The sequence below is a fragment of the Rhipicephalus sanguineus genome, chromosome 11 (assembly GCF_013339695.2).
Source record: "Rhipicephalus sanguineus isolate Rsan-2018 chromosome 11, BIME_Rsan_1.4, whole genome shotgun sequence".
NCBI classification, from domain to species: Eukaryota; Metazoa; Arthropoda; class Arachnida; order Ixodida; family Ixodidae; genus Rhipicephalus; species Rhipicephalus sanguineus.
This window is the reverse complement of record NC_051186.1, coordinates 42323051-42338793: the sequence shown is the minus strand read 5'-3', so window position 1 is coordinate 42338793 and position 15743 is coordinate 42323051. Positions and strand designations below refer to the sequence as shown.

The 15743-nt window shown below is 46.0% G+C and overlaps 1 protein-coding gene across 1 annotated transcript in view; it reads right to left on the bottom strand.

The window, feature by feature from the left end:
- The window catches only part of LOC119374983 (homeobox protein homothorax), a 348064-nt gene that overhangs the window by 275336 nt on the left and 56985 nt on the right, over nt 1–15743 (bottom strand). Inside the window, exons 3-6 of the mRNA XM_049411114.1 lie at nt 12258–12399; nt 9282–9332; nt 8365–8415; nt 5412–5462 (exon numbers count right to left, since the gene is read on the bottom strand). Of these exons, the coding sequence (XP_049267071.1) occupies nt 5412–5462; nt 8365–8415; nt 9282–9332; nt 12258–12399 (295 nt within the window). The remainder of the gene's footprint in view (nt 1–5411; nt 5463–8364; nt 8416–9281; nt 9333–12257; nt 12400–15743) is intronic.

Below are 15743 nucleotides of genomic sequence, written 5' to 3'. Positions count from 1 at the left end.
AGCGTCACAAGAGCGCAGAGCCAGTTAGAAGACTGATAAGCTGATAGAATAGGTTGAGATGGTGTCTGACGTCACCCCCATCCTGTACCACGAACTTATATCGGGAAAAGCAAAAGAAAGCAGGTTGTGAAAGGTTAGAGACGTTAAAAGCTTGTGTATGTCTGCAAGTCTTCTTGGCCCCTCTGTGTTGCAACAATAAGTCTACAAACAATCTACAGGCTGTCTAAATTCACTCGCCTCAGAGAACCCCCACTCAACGGCTGCTAAGTACTCCCTTTGCACATGAGTACTTGTACCTATAGTGCGTGCACCGTCGCAACATTATTGCAAATGCGTTTTGCGGATTTGCAATGTCCATGTGCTTCGAGCTGTCAATGGATTCGCGCTCGCGCTGCCTATTGCTGGCTTCCTGGTTACGTAAACTGGTTGAGCGACCGCGCCGGAAAGGCGTTCGTACCGGGTTCGATCCCCGGACAAGGACGAATTTTTCGGCAAAAGTGCGCAGCCGATCTAGAAATATTTTCTATAGATTGTCTCGACTCCATCCTTCAAGGTGCGCGCACTTGGCCCTCTAAACGACCTATACATAAAGAAAAATCTCACTTCGCCGGTCAAAAAGGAACAAGTGCATAGCAGGCATCCTTTCCAACTCGAACGAGGGAAGCAAGCAGCCACCACGCAGCATCCGCGAAATCCTCCAATGGCTCGCAGCCGCAGCGGGGTCGGAACGCCCTTGGAACGTTCCAAAAGCCAAAGCCACAAGTCAAGCCTCGGACAGAGCAAAACAAGAAAGAGCCGTAACAAATAGGGACAAGTGGTAACTGTTCCGAGAGATGCATGGCCCAGCTAGCTGCGCGCAGCAAATCGTGCCCACGGCCGCCATTGCGACCGGGAAACCAGACTTCACAGCGGGGGGGTTCTTCGCTCCGCGAGACTTCTCCAGGAGAGGCCCCGCGACGGGCGGTGCATGCATGACGAAGCTTATTCCTACGTTCTTTCTGTTCTTGGATGTTTCTTTCTTCTTTTCTAAGCACATACAAGTATACTGCCGGGATATAGCGCGGCTTGTACTAGGCACCCTCTGCAATATCGCCGTGGTGGCGCCGGAGAGTCGGGGTCTGCAGTTGCGAATACGAAAGGCGCATGGACAAATCGCCGTCGCCACAGCATGAAGCCGCATTCCAATACCTCTTCGCATTGCGTTCGCGCGCCGACCGCTTGCAAGGATGGAGAAGACGAAAGGAACGGTGCGTAGTAGAAAAGCTTATAGACTATTATAGAGATGGGCTCAAGTGCCATCATATTGAGCTTTAAACGTTGCTGTTTTGTATCTGTTAGAATTAAATGAACGGCGCAGTCGACATTGGATTGCTAGACTACAGTAGACGACTACAGTGGACTGCTACAGTGAACTACTGCAGCTGAGTGTGTCTGTTAGTTATGACGTTTGCCGCATGTTCCTGAAGTCATGGTCATCAAAATCATGAGCACTATCATCCTCCTCAGCAACATCCGCAGAAGCTGGAACAGCATCAGGCTGAGATCGAGCAGCGTTTCGAAAGGATGTAGCCATTCTGTCCGTTGTGATGATGCACATTGTATAGTTCTGTGTATTTCATTTGGACTTGTCAAGTAGTGACAGAAATTGTTCCCAAGTGTTTTCCCGCGTAATAATCCACGGAGTAAGAGCTCCGGGAACGCGTTCTTCGAGTAAAGCCAGTCTCGGTTGCCTTCAAGAAAGAAAGAAAGAAAGAAAGAAAGAACGAACTAGAAACAGACACGCCGTACGCTGTCCTCAAAATCTCTAGTTGCCTTCCTCCAAAGCAATCTCCTCGGCAGCTACCTCGCATTAAACAAAACAAAACAAAAAAGCGCGAAAAACACTCGTACAAAAAATCCCGTTACGGAGCGCATGCGCGGTTTTACCTACCTGCCCGGGGCTTACACACCATCATTTTCCAACCGCCTCTATATTTCCCGACTACATAGAAGCGCCACGCGGCGCACTTGCCATCAAAGGCGCACGCCCTGTAACATGCGCGCTCGCACACGGCTTGCGCATAGAAGCAAGCTCTTCACCGAAGCTCGGCCTGCCCGTCAACGTAGCAGCAGCAAGAGAGCATCGGCGTCCCCATTCGCCGCCGACGGGCGTCCGGAGGTGAGGGCCGTGCAACTCTTGATTACAGTGCTTGTCACTCACTCGTGGCAGTTGCCGGTGGGCGTATCGCGGATGCGTACGTACGTATACGTGGACCGCGTCGACGCGCCTCTTTCAGACGCGATCTCGTGCGGCTCGGCCCATTCCATGGAGGCGAGCTTGAGCGGCGGTGCGCCTGCGTCGTTCCAGAGAGAAATAAAACAAGGAGGCCGGTCCTGCCTTTCGGCTCTTGCCTTTTTCTTGATTTCTTTGTCGTGATCTTCTATAGCCCTCATCTTCATCGTCTTGGTCTTTTTGTTACCTCCTTCATCTTTTTTTTTTATTTGCGTTAGTTTGCCCTGCGGCATCAATGCACATTACACAAAATGGTGCAGCTGTGTTATTCGTATCTTTCCTATATTCTTATCGTTATCTCCCTAGTGCTTTTATACACCTCATAATTATCTTCTTCTTCATCTATTAACCGTGGCTCACACCTACTGTGGGTGATTGGCGAGGAACTGAGTGGTTTTATTTTTTTCAAACTTAGGGTAGTTTACAAGGTAGTTTATAAACTTAAAGTAGTTTATAAAAATAGGGTAGTCTAGAGAGTAGAAATGTTACGAAATTATATAGGAGTACATCCGTAATCTTCCCCTTCCTTCCTGCTTTCCAGGTGTGCAGGAGGTGCATCCGGTGAGTGTTATACACAGCACGAATCGCAGCAGAATTTGTTTTCTGCCGAGCATATGCGTCCGCAAAGCATTCATCCGAAGGTTTTATACTGTACGGTTATACAGTATACAAACCAGCAACGCTACAGAGCATATAATGTAGATAGCAGACACCGCAGGATAAGCTCGAGCTGCCTTTATTGATTTTTCACACTTCTCCAGCGTGTTTTTTCGTCGCTGGCCCTATGACGTCGACACGGCATTCGCGCAGTAAATAATAATTATCGCGGTCTTACGTCCCAAAACAACGATATGATTATGAGAGACGCCGTAGCGGAGGGCTCCGCAAAATTTCGGCCATCTGGGGCTTCTTTAACGTGCACCTAAATCTCGGTACACGGGCCTCCAGCACTTAGTCTCCGTCGAAACGCGGCCGCCGTAACTGGGATTCGATCCCGCGACCTTCGGGTCAGCAGTCGACGAGTCGCCGTTTCGCGCAGTGTGTGCATAGTAGTTGTACGAACGACCACCTTGTGCAGGCCAGCCAAATGCGGCCGTCCGAATGACGGTTTCCAACCACGGACCACCAAGGACAAAAAAATAACAAATAAACAAAGTAAGAAACGAAACTATAGCTTCTCATCCTGCGAAGGTATAATGCGAAGCCATGCGCGAAGGTAAAAAAAAAGGAAGAAAATAAAATAAGAATACACAAGAAGAGGCAACGCCGCCGTTGCTGCAACGTCCCGGGACGCTAGGGGGCGTAGCCGTCACCGCGCCGTGCGGACACAATGGCGGGAGGCCGACGCTCAAACTAAGCGTGACATGACGTCTCCGTGACAGGTACCCATCACGACCTGGCGGGGCCTGAGAGAAAAAGGTCCCGACGGTTGTTGTTTTTCCCGGCTTGCATACCTTTTCTCTTTTTTAACTTCTTCATTTAATCTGTCTCGTTGTATTCTATCTTTTTCTTTCTTTTCTTTGTTTGGAAGTTTCGTAAATAAGGCCTTGCTTTTACGTCGAAGCTAAAAGCAAAACTTACAAAAAGAAGGCGCTGGAACGAACCAGGCAGCGATGGAAGAAAAACAGGTATGTGTGCACTGTTTTCCGAGGCCGTTGCGAACACAAAAAAGCCAAGGACTCGCTCTTGAAGGAACGGCGGGGAAGAGGAAGAAGAAGCCACCTATGGCGTTCTCGAGGCCACTAGAAAACAACTAGATGGGCTTAAAGGGACACTAAAGTGAAACAATAAGTTAGCTTAGAGTGATAAATTACACTCTGAGAACTCTAGCGTCGCTAATGTTACTACCATAGGCTCATCCAAAGATGAGAAAATCAATGTCAAATATTTCACTTTTAATTTTCCCGCCGAAGTCTCCGATTGTGACGTCACGGATTTCAAAATGTTTTTTTTTTTTTTTGCGTATTCCGGCCAAATTGGCCCAACGAAGTTTCCCGAAACTTATGTTAAGTCTCTGGGTCCCTCACAAGACAATGCACTTCATTTGTACCGATTAGGAGCTACGTAGGCCCCGTAGACGCCGTAAAAATCTATGACGTCACGGCAATCGGTGCGGGAACTTGAATATGGCGTCACCACGAACATTTTCTTTTTGCGCGTTTTCTCGCTTACCTAGCGTCCTCTCGCGACAAGCGTGGTGTTTTTGGTATCGTGAAAGAGTAATTTACTAATACGAGAAAAATGCTTTTTTTCTTTTTAGTGTCCCTTTTAAAAAGTTGCATTAAATAGATAAAAAGATATTGAGCACCATGTCTCGCTGGAGACAACGTTTCGAAAAGTGGACGAGCGTTGGTCAAGGCAGTGTCGTGCAAGTCGTGTCCCGCGAACTTTTGTTGTGTATTGCATACACTGTGCGCGCAGTAGGAGGGAGCTGGGGACAAGAGATTGCGAGCCTTTCTCAAGCCCTGGGTCAGGACATTCATTACACAGAAGAACGTCAAGTTATATGGAGAAACTTGTAGTGCGCTAAGAAGGACACGGGCGTATAGAAAGTCAACACAAGATGATGCACTACAAGTTTCGCCGTGTGTTACGATATCGACAAGACCATTCTTACATCTTTTCAACGTTAAGTTAAACACGAAAACGGACAACCTTATAGCATACTCAGAATTTCCTCTGACATAGGTGCCACATAGTAATCGGCACCTTCTTGGCAACTACGTACTGCTTAAACTCAGCGGCCCCATATGAAACAAGGTTAAAAGCGACACATATCCCAGCAGGGACAAAAAAGGAAAGCTTCACCAAAGGAAATGTGGACACAAGAACACTCTCTACATAAAAGTCCCACCTAAAAAGTGGCACACTTTCGTCAATATTTTTCCACTTTGTGGAACTTAGGTAAAACGATCACAAAAATGTGCCCCTAGCGGAAAGTTTACAATGCAAGAAAATGGCGGCCGGTCTTGCCAACGCGTGTCGGTAAAAAGATAGGCGTTGGCTTTCTAATCCCTAAATTTCTACGCGTTCGAAACTGAACGCTGTGTGAAAAAAAGAACAGAAAAAAAAAACACGCTGGTTTTCGGTGGCAAAGTTTTACGCAAGCTAGGAAGTGGGAAGCGGGATTTGTACTCACCTTTTCGAGCTCTAGGAGATGAAACCTGAGAACTTGTATGGCTTGTACCATCTGCTCGGGTATTGATAAGAATAAGAGGGAGAGGAGGAGAAAACGAGATAACGAGGATCAGTTATCAGCTGATTGCGAGCAGGCGCGAACAGCTCGACATCGAAAAACGCGAGGCCTGTTGCTGAAAAGCGACGAAAAGTTAACAAAGCTGGCGCGAGTCTACAGGACATAATGGCTGCCAAAACGAAACACACAATGCAGGGTAGAAACACGAGCACGACTATTTCGGGGTTACCAGCGGTTAATCCATAGCTACGTATTCTCGTAGATAACGTTAATCCATCTCGTAGATTTAGATGGTTAGATTTAGATGGCATCCAGATGGTTAATCCATCTCGTCGATTTAAACGCACATTTTAAAAGAGTGGCGCCATCAATTTTTCTATGGCAGGGTATCGCCAGCCACTTCATACTTTATTTACGACCTAGACGTCACTGCATATGCGTAACTTCAAAGCTAAAGTAACTCAGACACTACTTTCTGGTCGCAGCTTTAGAAACTGCAGGTTGAATGGCAATTTCGCTGTGAAATACTTTTACACTGAGTGTTCGCTTCAGATTTATTTTAACAAGTGATGTTCATGCGTGTGTTATCTACTTGCGTTTGCTCGTCTTCCATATACACGTGTTCATTTATATCCGTGTGCACTATGTGTGGTTTGCGCGCATTTGCATATGTTTGTGTGCATGTGTCGCGTGTGTCGTCTGCACGTCTCGTGATTCTCCCTCCTCCTATCTTTCTTTCTCTCTCTGAATGTGTGTTTATAAATGTCTGTTATTGCACGGTATAGCGACTCTATATCACCAACCTTCCAATATTGCGATTTACACAATCGTAACGCTTGCGACAATCGAAGATTGCCATACAAGCTCGCCACTTACGTCATTCGTTCGCAGGATTACCTACATATCAGTGAAGACCTCTTTTAACCACATTTATTCCTTGTATACGTGTGCCTGCTGCACGCAATCTGTCACTTGCAGCATCATTTGCGGCCAATACTCTCCTTAACGAACGCTCGTTCTCGCTACTTTGACTTCGCAATCTTTAAGCGATGTTTGCTGCTGTCATTAGACCTAATGTGTTTCAGCACGCTAATCATTAAACTTAGCACCCATATTAACAAGTCTTATGGGCGACATATCTCTGTCCCCACGTCTGCAAACAGTAATGCAGTGCATGTCTAGGAAACGTAGCAAACGCCATGATACCGCGTATTTGCAAGGTTTTTTTTTTTTTTTTTCGCAGCCTAAATACAAGCTTAGTGTAAAAGGCCAATCGATACAATGGTGATTCGAAGGCATTGTCGGAAGCATGGCGGCAGCACATTCATCAAAACTACGTGACCTTTCGCAAGCTGTCAAAAACATGCCTCCGATGTCTCGCGTTAGTTGTTACAAGGCCGGAAAAAGACGAGGTGTCGGCAGCTTCTTAAAAGACAGGCAAGAGAAAGAAAACTACGTCTCAAGAAAAACAGCGCAGGGTACGAGAAAGCCGGAGCTGGCATCGGCTCATCAAATGGTCCGTGGCGACCATGCTCGCCGTCATGACCGGTATTTTCAAGAAACATCGATGAAGGAGTCAGCTAACATTCATATTACGAACCTATTAGCATTAGCTAATAAAGGTGTGTGGTCTTACTGCTGAACATTCATTCTTTTCGGCCCTTGTGTTCCCAGTCTTGTCTTGTTTCGTGGCGCCGTTTGATAATTGTGAGTCCATACTAATTAGCGCAATTGTCAGTCCTGCTGAACATATACACTGAACATTTATTGTTGCCTGCGGTATGAAACAATACCACGCATAGTATAACGTTTCTTCCGAATAAGGGTAACTCTATTACAACGGAATCATGGGACGAATAAATATAACTAACGAATATAGCGCCGAGAATACAGCACACACTGTCTCGTGTGACACAGTCGTTCTTCCAGATATTCGGTCCAGAAATAAGATTTACGCAACGAGCGAATTAACTACACTTATAATTCAGCCATAAGAACGCTGACGTGGCAAAAAGTTCCACGCGACACTACGTTCCATCCCTGCAGAATGTATATTGAAGACATCAGAATGTCATTTACCTGCACGTTCTATGTAAGAACTAGCACCGATATGCTACTTTCATGTGCTCTGATATAGATATGATAGTGCTATCATACGCTACCTCATATGCATATGCTCCATATGTTACCTCCGCGCTACCTCAATTTTCTGCTGTCTTCTATCCCTTTTACGAAACATTGTGGTGACAAAAAGAAAAGTTCCCAACTCCATATGTTTATATTAGAGGTTTACTATTGTACTTTATTCTTATCCTTCTGTTTCTGATGCCCTAACATCGCCTACAAATCTGATTACTACCGCTAATATAACTGACAGCAACTAAATTATCCTGTTCAGCATTATTTAGCTGTTCCTTCTGTCAAATATCGCATTTGTGTTATGACATGTCCTTTGTACTTCTTAGCCCCCCCCCCCCCCCCACCGCCTTAAGTAATGCCTTGTAAGATACCCGTGAGTACAATAAATGATGACGATGATGATAAGGATGACACTGCGTCACGAGATGCGTGCTTCGGACGAGGCTGCTTCTGTCTGCGTCTCTGTTACTCCGCTAACAGCTTATTTAGCTATGATATGCCGCATGTTAACTGTAATTACTTGCAATAGTTAATGGAAAAACACCTGTGCGAGCAACACCCGCAATTGTGGACCTGTCGACCAGACGATACCAGCTCTGGCTTCAGGGATTCTTCGCAGTTCGAACAAACACTATGCATGCTTACAAATGCAGCGTGGCGCATCAGAAAAAAAATAAATACATAGAGAAAGCTCACGTTATTCTGGGTAGGGAAGGGTGGGAAGTAAGAGGGGTGGTGTCTCCAGTAGGATACTTACGAGGCTGTCTAACTCAGGGTTGGGAAGGTAATATTGTTTGTCTTGCCTCGTCTGAAAGACAAACCAAAAAACAAAGGGGGGTGGGGGAAAGGGGATGGGAGTGGTAGTGGAGGGAAGGTAGTTGCCCAAAGAAAGGACCAGGTGTTGAAGAATTGGGCAAGCGATAATGACGAAGCGAAGAGAGTAGTGCCCAGCGGAGAGTATCCCAAAAGTATATGGAAGCACCGGTCCCGCAAGGCAAGGAGTTTGAGGGCGAAGTGAAATCGGGGTGCAATGCAGGGAAATTGCGTTGGAGTGAATTCAGATTGAAGGTTAGGCAGCGCGAGTGCGTGGTGCATGCGAGAACGAAGGGAATTAGGGATTTGAAGTAGAGGCAGTCGTCAAGAATGTCCAGTCATGCGACAGCAGGGGAGGTGCATAGTGACGTTTGGGGATTAAGCCATCCGTCGTAGCATTTGCATAGATAATGGTAAGCATAGCGTAGGTATCAGAAGTGAACATTGCCGTAGAAGGTTCGGTTTCGATTTGCATGCCATTGTTGATGCGAACATGGCGGGCAAGAAGTGGTTAACATCAGTTGGTATGCAAAGAAGGAACAGTTGTAGCGTATTAGGAGACAAGAGGTTACGAACGTCATCGCCAGAAGCACGCAGCAGAGCGTTCGTGCCAGCAAAGAAAAAAAGGAAAGGAGCAAACAGAGAAAACAATCGCGAGCAAGCGCACAATGTGTCGTAAGCAGCATTGCCGAGAGATGGCAGCACAAGTCACGTTCGTTTCAAAAATAAGCAAAATGTTGGCGGCGACAGCGAAGCGAGGTGGAGAAAAATGGTAGTGTGGGAAAGGGTGAGGGGATCATGGGAGGAGAGGAGGAGGGGTTTCGTCGGTTAAGAACACGGTCAATGAAAATTGGTACTTACAAGAGAGTCTAACTCCTCATTTGAAGTGTATTGAGGATATTCGGTCATTATCTGTAATGCAGAAGAACGGGAAAGAGAGGAAAAAGCGAAGGGAGAGAGATGGCGGAGAAATGAAGGAGAGAGAGAGAAGGGCATGAAAAAAGAAAGAGAGATGCGACTCTGTGAAGACATGCAAACAACGTGTAAAACGCGATATAAATGCGGTACATCATACAACAATGCAGCAATCACAGCAACTGAAATACCCCCAAAAAATGACGGCAAAGATGAACCGTCTTCCGAGTCATCCGGAACGTTCGCCCTGACAAAAAGAAGATCAATGTAGACATCCCGTAGACGTATTTTAGACCACTTGACCATCTTAGGGACATTGCCCTTGCAAAAAAAAAAAAGGGATTTTGAAAGTCTGTAGACCTCTTTTAGACCACTTCACTTTTTTGGGGAGATTGCCCTAGCAAAAACCGATCAATTTCGACAGCCTGTAGATGTATTTTAGACCACTCCAGCTTTAGCGTTACGTTGTCCCGACAAATTAATTTCAAACATCTGTAGACGTCCTGTAGACCTGTTCGCCTTATTGGGGACATTGCCCTGGCGGAAACAAATTTCGAACGTCCTCAGTCATTTTGTAACTTAGTTCTTGAAGATATTGTCCTGACAAAAGTTAGCTGCAACAGTTCCTGCAAACCAGTTTTCTGGTAATAGGGTTATGCACTGTCCACGAACAAAAGCTATTAGCTATTAATAATTGTTAGGGTTTAACGTCCCAAAACCGAGATTTGATTATGAGAGACGCCGTAATGAAGGCCTCCGGAAATTTTTGCCATCTGATGTTTTTTAACGTGCACCTAAATCTAAGTACACGGGCCTCAAGCATTTTCGCCTCCGTCGAAAATGCGGCCGCAGCGGCCGGGATTCGATCCCGCGACCTGCGGGTCAGCAGTCAAGCACCATAACCACTAGACCACCGTGGCGGGTCAGCTATCAGCTATAAGTTTTTACCATATTGTGGTCTTAAATCCCGAAAAGGGTCACACAAGTGGTCTCCAGACATCCATCGACTACAGGTTGTTACAGTATTATGGACTTCGCAAGCTTCTTTTCTATACATTTCACAGATTGTCTAAGCTTTCTTACGAGGGCATAAACGGTAAGTCACTTTACAATGGCAAAAATACTGCTAAAATGTCCACGCCCTCGGAGACAGAATAAAGAAGAATGAAGAATTAAGACAGCTTTTCGATTAACTTTGGGTCACAAACGGAGCATTGCCTTGGCTAAAAAATGAATTTAGACAGCCTATAGACGTAATTTGGACCACTTCAGCTTCAGCATTGACGCCACGCCATGGCGTGCGCGGTATTCCTTTGCGTTCTTTTAGTGTGCGCCAGAAACTTCAAGAAAGTTTCAGTGTCGATAAATGCCCGGGTAATTATTTGTAGAACATTTTTTATTGAAATAGAAATTAAACGGGTTTAATTCGATTTGCGGCACCGAGGTCGCGTGACATTACCAAATTACCCACAAATGAGAGTACCGAATAATACAATAACAACTTACTCTGAGCTGTAATCCCCTTAAATGTCTTTCAGAAGAACCTTGTTTTCGTACTTAAACTAAATAAGAACAATTACACGTAAACGCCACATATAATAGAGGAGAGCTTTTTTGCCATTGAATGCGAGAGCAGGATGCGGAATTCAAAAGACTTCGTGTCCAGTAAAAGATAGTATTTAGGTCAAAATGCAAGTTGCAGGTAGATACAGTGACACAGCAACCGCACCCTAACAAAAGAAATGCTCGGAGAGTCAGCCTGTCTGTATAAATAAATACACGCTATATAGAAACCGCGTACGCACGAAAACGTTGAACTATGATAGTGAACCTCACTATAAAACACATGGCGCAACACGCATCTATACTCCTACTTGTCAAGAAAAAAATACAAATACCAACTAACTGTCCTTATTTGACGTGTTTGTCGTAAGTCCATTGACGGGGGCCAGTGATGACGAGATCGTAGGGGGAAAAGGCAATGCTCCTGTCACGCATTTATGATATATGATCCCCGACCAGACGCTATGTAAAGAAGTTTTCGTGACAGCCTTTCCAAAGTGACAGCCCGTACAGATTTGTCTTTTTGCCTACGCTTTCTTAAGAGGAATACAGGCGTTCCATCAACAAAACCAGTCGTTTCATCCGCTTTCAGGAGTCGGCACGTACGAATGAGAAGGGGAAAAAAATAATTTTGCATAAGCAGCCTCGACATGCGCTGGGCTGAGATTACGGTCTTAATGAGAACATGTTTCGTATTTGTGCTAAAGGATACGAAAATAAATCGAATAATTTGTCTTGATTGATTGATTGATTGATTGATTGATTGATTGATTGATTGATTGATTGATTGATTGATTGATTGATTGATTGATTGATTTATTGATTGATTGATTGATTGATTGATTGAATGAATCGATTGGCACCCTTAAGTTCTTAAATTCGTTTGCTGTGCCAAGAGACAAAATACCTCGATCTCCTTTTGCAAAAGTCTGGTGTCTGGCTCAAAGTCCACAAAGAAGGAACAAATAACAAAGAAAGCACTGAAAATTCCTGTAGGAGTACGCGTTTATTTTATACTGAACTCTTTTTAACTGAATTAACACACTGATTGACACACTTGACTAAATTAACACACTTCAATCAACGCACTTGACACACTGGTTCCACAAATTTTGCCGCCGAGGGGTTACTTCACATTTCGTTCATATTCAACATTTCATTCACAGTTAATATTTTATGCAGTTACATACCCTCACCACATTAGTTAACTTTAATTCACACTTGATTCACCTTAATTTACCTTCGGTTCACCTTAATTCACAGTGGATTCACCTTATGCACTAATCATCACTCCCACTCACTTGGAATACCCTCACCACGTTCAGTGTTGAGGGATGGCGGGGAGAAGAGGGACCTTACCTGCTTGGCAAACACGGCAATGTCCTCGTTGAAGGATTCCGAGGAACACACATCCCCGCCGGCGATGCCGGGCTCCCGGGGTGTGCAGGTGGCCAGTTCGCACTTCTCGAAGATCAGTGCCAACAGGGGAAACAGTGGGTGTCTGCGAGAAAAATTCAGAACAAGGCAAGCACACGTTGAGTCCAGGACCGGGAACTCTCACGGAGGCATCCGGCGATATTACTTCTCTAATAAATGTACTTAAGGAGAATTCTGTGCTTATGTATGGCGCCAGGTACTGCTCTTTAGCTATGCGTGTTTCCATATGCCAGGGACCACGATAGCCTAACTTACGGTAGCCGCCACCTGAGAGGCAACGTCAACGTATGACGTCACACCACTGCGCAAGGTTTGAAGGTAAATTTGAAGGAGCTTCACTCACTTAACGTCACCAAGACTGGTTAAACAGCGGAGCTGGTGGCAACAGATTGCTATTTCATTGTTCGACTTTGCTCTGTAATAGTTTTGCCGCAATGTACAGTCGCGCTCAATATGACTTACAACACGGGAGCGCGTCGACAGCGACGTCCCGCTCTTCCGATAACGTCATATACGTGACGCCACTGTTCAGGCGGCGGCGGTGTCCTGAAGTTCCGCTATTGTGCTGTTGAGGATGGAAACACGGCTTCTGCTACACAGTGCCAGTTGTGAAGTTGTCGACAAGCGCAAATCGAGACAAATAAACACATGGACGAACATTAGCACATTCAGTCTCAGTAATGCAATATATATGCACATGCTCGCGCAACGAGAGGTTTGGCACAGCATGAATGTTCCCAAAACCAACATCTTTCACATGCACAACAGATATATAGGGCCGCTGCAGATTAGGTCTCCGTTGGTTGTCAAAGCCGGTCATGTAGAAATGTTTTTGCCGGACACATATATGCCTACTTGTGCGCCTACTCTCGATCGACTACTGCAGCGCAGTTAGCCTCAATGGAAACATATATATCAAAGATTTTCTTTTTTTCTTCTATGACAGATCGAATGTACGGCTTGTGAACTAAGAAGAGCAATCACCGTTACAAATAACGTTATTCTTCTATGAAGCGAAGACCACGAAACCCTGCGAGGCAGCGAGAGATACAAAAGCCCGAGACTGCCAAAGGTAAATCACGCATGCTCGGTCTTCTGGAACGTCGCACGTCGAGCGCGTTGGTGCGGCCGATTGATGAATTTTTAAACTGGTGAATAGTTAGCGGAGGCAAGGTTGAGTTTGATTAGATAGAGACACGCATGGTATAGCGCGCCTATCAAGGCCATGCGAGGCGTGAAAGCTAAGCCAAGCCGCGGTGGATACGTTGGAAAAATTCGCACTCGCTTGCGTCTTTCCCATATAGGTTGTGTGAGAGTGACCACCGCGCGAAAATGCATTACTTTATCGGTTTGTTGTTATTTGTTGTTGCCTAGTAATAAACTGTTGGCAAGTCACATACGAAGATCGTACACGGTGCCACAAAATTAAGCCTTCTCTTTATCAAGCTGAGGACAATCGCCGAGCTGCCTGGCGGCTGTTCTGTGCACTTCAAGAGGTGAAAGTAGAAAGCCCATAAACTGCCTATACGGTCGTTCCAAAAGTGCTTGTAAGTGTATGAACTACCAGCAACAATAACATAGACGCGTTAACGGCTGTCTTTAGTGCGCCGCCTGTGGACCTAATAAAGTGAATACGTGAGCGTGCAAGAAAGACAATGACCTACGAGAAGTACAATTACAGTCTACGTAGGCTGTATTCTAAGCTTAAGGGAGTTTATTTGGTTGACCTCACCTACATCTTCTGTGGTACTTAAGTTCAGGGAACAAATTCGACCATCTATAGGAAGGCTGCTTTAAAGTAATCATGAAGCGAGCTCGAGCGAAAAATCGATCGTGTCGATCACCGCCATTCGTACAACAACAACGCTTTAGCTCATTTCTTTCCTCCATTAAAAAGGTTGAACAGCTCCAACAGAGACCACCACCGCGAATCTGCACGTCAAGCCAGTCACGAGACAAAAGGAGCATGGATAGAAGCGCCGAAACAAAAGCGGCTCGCTGGCATAGAAAAGGCGAGACCACAATGCAATCACCAACAATAATAATGACGCCGGTGTGATGCGCGCGCGCGCGCGCCGGACCGCACTTGTCACCTCTGAAAGCTCGCCTCGAATCGGACACGCTTTGGGGAACGCGCATCTCATTTGCATATCGCGAGTCGTCACCGCGGCGTCATTTCGTCCCGCGCAGCCGCACGCACGCACGCATAACAATGGATAGCGGCCGCCGCAGCCACCGCAGCCAGGCGCTCGCGTCGCTTGCGATGAAGAATGCACGTATCCCGCCCCGGTGCACTGCGCATGTCATTACTCAACCCATCGCGGCGCCGGCGGGGTTCTTGTGTATGCGTATTATACGTCTCCTCAGCCATTTGAATATGCACTGATGTGTACCAAACTCAGAGTGTGTATTATAATATTGCCTTTGCTGTCGCGTATAGTGTCAGCCTCGCCCCTTGTGGTTGCTGCTGTTTGTGCAGAAAGCCACAGTAAATGAGAAAGTAATAATCTGTGTACGAGTGAGCAGAGTGAGTGAGCGAGAGTGAATGAGGCGAGTGGGTGATATGAGAGAGTGAGTGAGTGATTCGTGTTGTAAGTTCTTTGAGGCGAGTTCAGTGAGGTGAGTTCAGTGGGGTGAGTTCAGTGAGGTGAGTTCACTGAGGTGAATTCACTGAGGTGAGCTCAGTGACGTGAGCTCAGTGAGGCGATTCCAGTGACGTGAGCGAGTTGAGTGAATGAGTGATTGAGCCAGTAGAATCTTAGTTTTCAGTTTGTGCGCCTGAACTACGAAAAAACTTGATCTTATAAAGTTTGTTTGCATGGATTACTTGGTTTACGTAGATTGATTGGCCAGCGATGCGGAGTTATTGCCTTGCATTCTCTGCTGACTGAAGTTCCGACCGTGCTGTCATGCTAGCAACAATGCAAGATATGCACATATATGCAACAGTCCATATATGTTCTCATATCTTCTTATTGTGAATGTGTAAATTGTCTGTACTCGTATGAGCGTGCATATATGTCAGAGGTCGACTTCGATAACCGAAGGCACTTACTGTGGATACCGGCACACACCGGACTGAGCCCCCCAAACGAAGCGGCTCACCGTGTTGCTCGAGGCCTCATTCACCGAGCATCATCGGAGGAAGAAAAGCCCCGCGGGGTACGGCAAACGTCTGGGCGTGGGAGCACCGTATACGACCAGGTTTCACGATATCACGACACACTATCAGTTACAGAGACGCGTATACCCATCCCCTCACGATAGGCTAAACAGGACGCAAGCGGTACACTACAGGAAATCACAAACAGATTCGTACAGAAACCCCAGACTCATGCACGCCATGTATCCAGATATTTACACTACAAACAGATGCAGCTCGTGTGGCGAGGTTGCCACGCTTAGCCA